The sequence below is a fragment of the Ascaphus truei genome, chromosome 9 (assembly GCF_040206685.1).
Source record: "Ascaphus truei isolate aAscTru1 chromosome 9, aAscTru1.hap1, whole genome shotgun sequence".
Taxonomy (NCBI): Eukaryota; Metazoa; Chordata; class Amphibia; order Anura; family Ascaphidae; genus Ascaphus; species Ascaphus truei.
Window position 1 is genome coordinate 45,407,337 of NC_134491.1, and position 7,663 is coordinate 45,414,999.

Consider the following 7,663-nt stretch of genomic DNA (forward strand, 5'->3'; position numbering starts at 1 on the left):
ACCTCTACCATCAGTGGAGATTCAGAATAATAATTACAGCAAAAGAGGTTGAAGTGTCAATTTTCTGTTCCCTAGAATGAATTCTCCTTGAGCTGTGGTTCTCTCCCCTCTCCCCAGGAGGTCAGAGCAGGTTTCTGGGGCAACCGGCCAACTTTCTAATGAAATGCAACGTACATAAAGTATATTCACCTGTGTGTCAGTTCACAATCTGGTGTTGGCGAAGGTTCCCAAGGAGAGGTTTGAGAAGCACTGACAGAGTTCTGGACCCAATTCTAAAATGCGCATCTAACATTTTGGATACCACCAGGGTTTAAGTATGGAAGCAGTGGAGAGCATATTTCACCATATTAAGAGATAACGTAATAATAACTTTATCCCAATGGGACTCAAAGCGCGTCACAAATTCAAAATAATAAAAACATTGAAAGCTGTAAAAGAAACCAAAACAAATAAAAAAAACCTATAAGATGTAACAAAACACAGAATGGGAATGTCAGTATTAAATGCAGCACGGGTAGTGGGGCATTAATAAAATTCCTGGGTAAATAGATGTCTTGAGTCTGTTTTTAGAGATTTCCAGAAAGGGGGCATCTCGGACCAGATGAGACAATGAGTTCCAGTGGGAGCACGTGGATTAAAGGTCAATCCCCAAAGTAAGTCACAAAGGTTGTGGGAACAGTCAGCAGTTCTTCACCTGCTAATCAAAGTGAGCAAACTGAGTTATAGGGAACCATGAGATAGGTAGGACCCTGATAATGTCGGGCTTTAAATGTCTGCAAGTCAATCTTGAAACATATTCGCCACCTTTCAAGCAACACGTGGCATGTGGCATGTACAAGTCTGGTTTGTTAACAACGTGGCAGCAGGTCTTTAACTAACAGGGATACATTGTAGGAAAATTTGGGGAAAGCAGCCTGGAGCTCCTCGGCGATGGGGCACCTAACTACGGGACAAAGCTCCCCTTTCCCCCTTCCTCCTCAGCTGTGGCGCGGCCGGACAGCACGCTGCTCCCCCCAACCTTCCTCACCGCATCATGGTATGACGTGGGAAGGAGGCAGGGCTGGGGGGATTCAAAAGAGGGTATAGGGCGGAAAAGCAGTCCGCTCCCTGCCAAGAAGTTCCCACCCGTCCCTTTGTTTTGTGTGATACCGTGACGGTTGTATGGTTTGTGTTACATTGTTGTGTTGTATTTTGATGTCCCTTTTTCCAACCCCCCTCCCCACCCTCCAAATTTTTAAAGGAAGGACATGAAGGAGAGACTTTGATGTCTGCCATAATTGAGGTGGGCATTCCAAGGCGTGTGTTGCCTTAATCACGGCTGTTGGGGGGGGGGGGATTAATTGCGCTTTAACCTTGCCAGACAGGGGCTCTATGGTACAAAAAAGCCCTGTAATGGCTGGGGTTATGTGACAGGGTAAATAAAAGCCACCAGCTATATGCCTGGCAGACATATGTTTAGCTTGCAATGCAGCAGTGACTAGGTTAACTTCAGCTGGGAACCTCAGGACAATTAGTTGGATCCCAGCTGCTAATCAAGGTGTGTTAAAAACCCCAGGCTGTAAACACATGGTGCTGGCTGTTGAGGAGAGATGAGTAAGCTACTGAAGAGATTACTGATACAAGGTCTGTTAGCAAAATACATGAATTATGAACTATCTGTCTCCTGCATAGAAAAGGGTAGCTGCCTTATTTTTACACTGTCTACTAAAGAGAAACTGTTTTGTTTTGTCTGCTGAAGAAAAAGCCATTTTTCTTTTGTTTGCTGATGAAAAGCTATTTTTGTTTTGTGTGCTGTATAATTTAAGGCTAAATAAATAAGCCTTATCCAAAGAACCTGCGTGTGTAGTTGCATTTACCCTGCAACATATGGTGTCAAGAAGTGCTGGGATTTTGAAGGGCCCCTGCAGTTAAAGGGCCACACACACATACACACAAGAATGAAAAAAAATGGAAGAATTTTTTTAAGAGTTTTTGTGCGAGCAGACCAAACAGCAGGGACAGTTAATGCAGGAACAGGCCCGGCTACAAGCAGAGAGAGATGAAAGACTATTGCAGCAGCAAACCAGCTCCTAACCCAGCAGCAGGCAGCACAGGAGGAGCGAATGGCCAAGCTGCTGACCCAATTCCAGGGGTCTGCCAGTCCAGAACTTGCAAGCAGACCCCCGATACTCCTGAGGAAAATGGCTCCGAACGAGGATCCAGAGGCTTTTTTACTGACATTTGAAAGAGTTGCCGAAGCTCAGGGCTGGGCTACAGATCGCTGGGCAACTGCTTTGGCCCCGCTCCTCATAGGAGAAGCCCAGGCCTCATATCAGGGCCTCCCAGCAGATCAGGCAATGGACTACCGACAAGTAAAAGCCGCCATATTGGATCGCTTAGGTCTGACCCCAGAGACCTACCAGAAGCAGTTCCGGAACATGAAGTACACCGCTAAGATGAGACCCCGGGTTCTCGCACAGCGGTTATTGGACATGTGTACACGCTGGATACAATCCAAGGAGTGCACTAAGGAGGCAATTCTTGAGCAGGTGGTTTTGGAACAATTTCTACAAATAATACCCCCTTCCGCACGCTCATGGGTAAAACGCCACGCTGCTGAAACCCTAGCTTTGGCGGTCCGACTCGTGGAGAACTTCCTTGGGGCTGAGCAGCAGGCGAGTGTCCTGGACCCGACTCTACCGGCACTTGCAGACGCCCAAAGAGGGAGATCGGATCAACGGGGAACCTACGGCCCGTCCATACGCAACCGCCAAATCCAACGGAAGGAGCAGTCGTTCCAGCAAGGACGGAGTTCAAATGCTGGTCCCCGCCGAGACTCTCATCTCCTTCCTGATGTTGGCTCGTCACAAAATGAGAGGAACTTCCGAGGATGTCGCCCTTAGGACCCACCAGATGCTTTGTCTCCAGTATCCGGTCCAGCGGAGCGCTATCCACAGCCCCCTCCTGCAAGGGAACCCTCTCCATGTTCTGCCTGCGGAGAACAAGGCCACCGGTATGTGGACTGTCCACTGATGGATTGTTCATTCAGCAGGACAGTCGCCTCGGCCTTCACTGGAGAAAATTACAAGCTATGGCTACTTCCAGCCCTGATTGGGGGAAAAACGTCCAGGCCCTTGTAGATTCGGGCTCTGGGAAAACTCTGGTCCTCCAGGAACTGTTACCGCCTAACGTGTGTTCTTTTGACTCCCCATGAAGTATAGAATGTATCACGGCGATGTAAAACGCTATCCGACGGCCAAAATCCGGCTACAGGTAAAAGGGCAGGAGGCTTACCTCGAAGTAGGAGTCGCTTCTTGGCTCCCTGCCCCAGTTGTGCTTGGCCGGGACTGGCCTTTCTTTTCAGACCTAATGGCTCCAGTCTCTCATGAGGAGCCCCCTTCTATGGCTCAGGAGAACCCTGGCAAACTGTTCCCCTTCTCGGCAGACCTTTTTCCCAGTAGACACCGGGTTCAAAAGACTCGGAAGCAAAGACGCTCTGACAAACAGGACTGGCTGCAGAAATCTGGGTCTCAAGGTGACCATTCTAGTAGTCAGAGGTCACAAGTGATGGCTGGGGATGGCCAGAGGGAGGGGGATATGGGTCCTGGAGATTTACCAGACCTGTACCTCCCTGACTTTCGCCAGAAGCAAAGGGAAGATCCAGTCCTTGCTAGACAGTATGACAAGGTGGTGAAAATTGATGAGCAGATTTTAAATGCACAGGGGGTGATAGTATTCCCCCATTTTGAGCTATCAAATGATATCCTGTATAGGGTGAATAGGCAGACACAAACAGGGGAGGTCACCAGACAGATATTGATTCCCAAGGCGTTTGTTAAATCTGTGTTCACTCTAGCCCATACTGTCCCTTGGGGTGGTCACCTGGGCAGGGATAAAACATCGGACCATATTTCGTGCCGATTCTATTGGCCAGGGATGCATAGCGATATTGCTATGTTATGTGCGTTATGTCCGGAGTGCCAGCTAACTAGTCCAAATGGACAAAAACCAGCCCCTTTGGTTCCTCTACCCTTGGTGTCAGTTCCCTTTGAGAGGATTGGGGTAGACTTGGTAGGACCTCTAGAACCTTCTTCGAAAGAGCACAGGTTTATTCTTGTATTTGTTGATTATGCAACAAGATATCCTGAGGCGTTTCCCCTGATAACAGCAACGGCGAAGCAAGTAGCCAACAAGTTGTTGGAGCTGTTCTCACGGGTTGGACTTCCCCAGGTTAGTTGACAGACCAAGGTACAAATTTTATGGCTAAGTTGATGCAGGATGTCTTAAAATTACTAGAGGTCAAGTATGTTCGGACATCGGTCTACCATCCACAGACTGACGGATTGGTGGAAAGATTTAACCGAACTCTAAAAGGGATGCTGAGGAAATTTGTAGATTCAGAGAAGAGAGCCTGGGATGAACTTCTCCCTTTTCTGCTATTTGCAGTGCGGGAAGTTCCTCAGGCCTCCACGGGATTCTCTCCATTTGAACTGCTCTATGGCCGCCAACCCCGGGCTATCCTAGATCTCCTAAAGGAGTCCTGGGAGGAACAGCGGCCCCCTTCTAAGAATACCGTGCAATATGTATTAGATCTTAGGAAGCGCCTAGATGTGGTCGGCCATTTTGCTAGGGAGAATCTTAGATCAGCCCAGGACTGTCAGGAGAGACATTACAATCAGAATGCTCGCATGAGAGTGTTTCACCCAGGAGACCAGGTGATGTTATTATTACCCAGTTGCGAGAGTAAACTCCTGGCCAAATGGCAGGGCCCATTCGAAGTACTCCGCCGTACAGGTGATGTGGATTACGAGATCGCTCAACCAGGGTCCAGGAAGGGTAAGCAAATTTACCATGTGAACTTGCTGAAACCCTGGAAGATGCAGCGGTCTCTATTCATTCACCCAGTGGAGGAGGAAACGGATTTGGGTCCTCAGCCTCCACGGGAGAACATCGTGAGTGACGATAAAATCCCAATGGGTAAACAGTTGTCCTCTGAACAAAAAGGGGACTTGTTAGCAATAATGACCCAATTCCATGATGTTTTTTCTGATTTACCAGGGCAAACTAACTTAATTTCACATGCAATCGAGACAGCACCTGAGGTAAAAGTACGTTCCCGTCCTTATAGATTGCCTGAAAGTCGTAGGGCCCTGGTAGAGAAGGAGGTACACGAAATGTTACTCTTAGGAGTGATTGAGGAATCATGCAGTGAGTGGTGCAGTCCACTAGTTATGGTCCCTAAACCTGATGGCCAGGTAAGATTTTGTGTGGACCTCCGAAAGGTTAATGCGGTATCCAAGTTTGACGCATATCCGATGCCAAGGGTGGACGAATTAATTGACGCCCTTGGTAACGCGGAATATATATCCACGCTGGACTTGACAAAAGGATACTGGCAAATACCCTTAGAGGAAAAGTCCAAGTGCAAAACAGCCTTTGCCACTCCCATGGGTTTATACCAGTTTGTGACAATGCCATTTGGACTGCATGGAGCCCCAGCCACATTTCAGAGACTCATGGATATGGTACTGAGGCCCCATAGGACTTATGCCGCAGCCTACCTAGATGACATTGCCATTTATAGTAAACACTGGCGGGCCCATCTAAATAGGCTGAAAGCGGTCCCCAAATCTCTAAGGGAATCAGGGCTCACAGCCAACCCTAAGAAATGTGCCTTGGGTAAGGCGGAAACCAAATACTTAGGGTATGCAGTGGGAGGTGGAAAAGTAAGGCCACTAGCCGACAAGGTAGTTGCCCTGAAAGAAGTTCCGATCCCACAAACAAAAACGCAGGTACGCTCTCTGCTGGGTTTAGCAGGGTACTACCGGCGGTTCATCCCCAACTATTCGGAAGTGGCAGCCCCTTTAACGGACCTCACAAAAAAGTGTGCCCCTACACAAGTGGTATGGTCAAGGGATTGTCAGAGAGCCTTTGAGGACATAAAGAGGTGTCTATCAGAGGGTCCCATCCTTAGAAGCCCGGACTTCAACAGCCCTTTTATAGTGCAAACAGATGCATCAGAGATAGGGCTAGGGGCAGTGTTGTCACAACAGTTTGAGGGAGTTTAACACCCTATCCTTTTCCTGAGTAGGAAATTGTTCCCGGGGGAAAAAAACTACTCAGTGATTGAGAAGGAGTGCCTCGCAGTAAAGTGGGCAATCGAGGCTTTGAGGCATTACCTGGCAGGAGTCCATTTTACTTTGGTGACAGACCATGCTCCACTGAAGTGGTTAAATAGTATGAAGGATTCCAATACTAGATTGACTAGGTGGTATATGGCCCTCCAACCCTTCTCATTTGAGATTCAGCACAGGCCAGGAAAAGAGAACGCAAATGCTGACTTCTTTTCTAGAGAAGGAGTGGATGGTCGGGCTTCAGCCGTGCGTAGCCCCAGCCACACACTAACAGGGGAGGAATGTGACAGGGTAAATAAAAGGCGCCAGCTATATGCCTGGCAGACATATGTTTATCCTGCAATGCAGCAGTGACTAGGTTAACTTCAGCTGGGAACCTCAGGACAATTAGTTGGATCCAGCTGCTAATCAAGGTGTGTTAAAATCCCCAGGCTGTAGACACATGGTGCTGGCTGTTGAGGAGAGAGGAGTAAGCTACTGAAGAGATTACTGATACAAGGTCTGTTAGCAAAATACATGAATTATGAACTGTCTGTCTCCTGCATAGAAAAGGGTAGCTGCCTTATTTTTACACTGTCTACTAAAGAGAAACTGTTTTGTTTTATCTGCTGAAGAAAAAGCCATTTTTCTTTTGTTTGCTGATGAAAAGCTATTTTTGTTTTGTGTGCTGTATAATTTAAGGCTAAATAAATAAGCCTTATCCAAAGAACCTGCGTGTTTAGTTGCATTTACCCTGCAACAGGTAAGCGAGTGGGTGTGATTCTCTGGGGTCCAGTATCGCTAAACGGCCTGGCTTTGGGGCGCCCGGCTTGGTGGATCTTGTAGGCCACGGTTTGGGTACCATCAGCCTTTACCCGGGGGGGAGGGGAGGAGCACACTTGCAGGAATGGCACTTATTGGGGTGCATTATCTGTTTGAGTTAAAGCCGCGGCCGTTGTACCTCCAAACCTTCATTGTGTGGTATTTATTTATATGTACGTTTCCGGGGAGGTGTACGCGGGGGGAGGGAGGAGGAGCTTCCTCGCAGGCGCCACGGGCATGGATTTTCCATCACAAGTAGCGTTTGCATGTAACAGACTCAGCATAGACGGGGTAAATAATGTCTAATAATTAGTAAATGTTTGGTATGTTCATAAGTGAATACTGCAGGGTGGGTAAATAGATTCAAATCCCACAGTAAATTATTGTCCAATATTTGAGAGTAAAAAGGGAAACTGGGCTCCCAAATAGTTTTTACTTAAGTTTCACGGTATACACAGTACGGGCCCCTAGATGTCACTTCAAACAATGGCCCAATGTAAATATGGCGGTATGGCGCCCTCCCTATACTGTGAAAACCTTCAGCTCTATTCAAATTATTCAAAGCACTTGTTGTATAAAGCAGTGGGGCTCAACTCCAGTCCTCAAGACCCCACACAGGACAGGTCTTAAGGATATCCCTGCTTCAGCACAGGTGGGTCGATCCATGCTAACTCCAGTCCTCGGGGGCCACCTACAGATCATGGATTATGGATATCCCTGCTTCAGCATAGATGGCTCAATCAGTGGCT

The 7,663-nt window shown here is 47.8% G+C and overlaps 1 protein-coding gene across 1 annotated transcript in view; it reads left to right on the forward strand.

Annotated features, from left to right (window-relative positions):
• Positions 1 to 755: 755 nt before the first annotated feature.
• The window catches only part of LOC142503239 (uncharacterized), a 26,674-nt gene continuing 19,766 nt past the window's right edge, over positions 756 to 7,663 (forward strand). The window contains exon 1 of the mRNA XM_075615399.1: positions 756 to 843. Within this exon, the coding sequence (XP_075471514.1) occupies positions 756 to 843 (88 nt within the window). The remainder of the gene's footprint in view (positions 844 to 7,663) is intronic.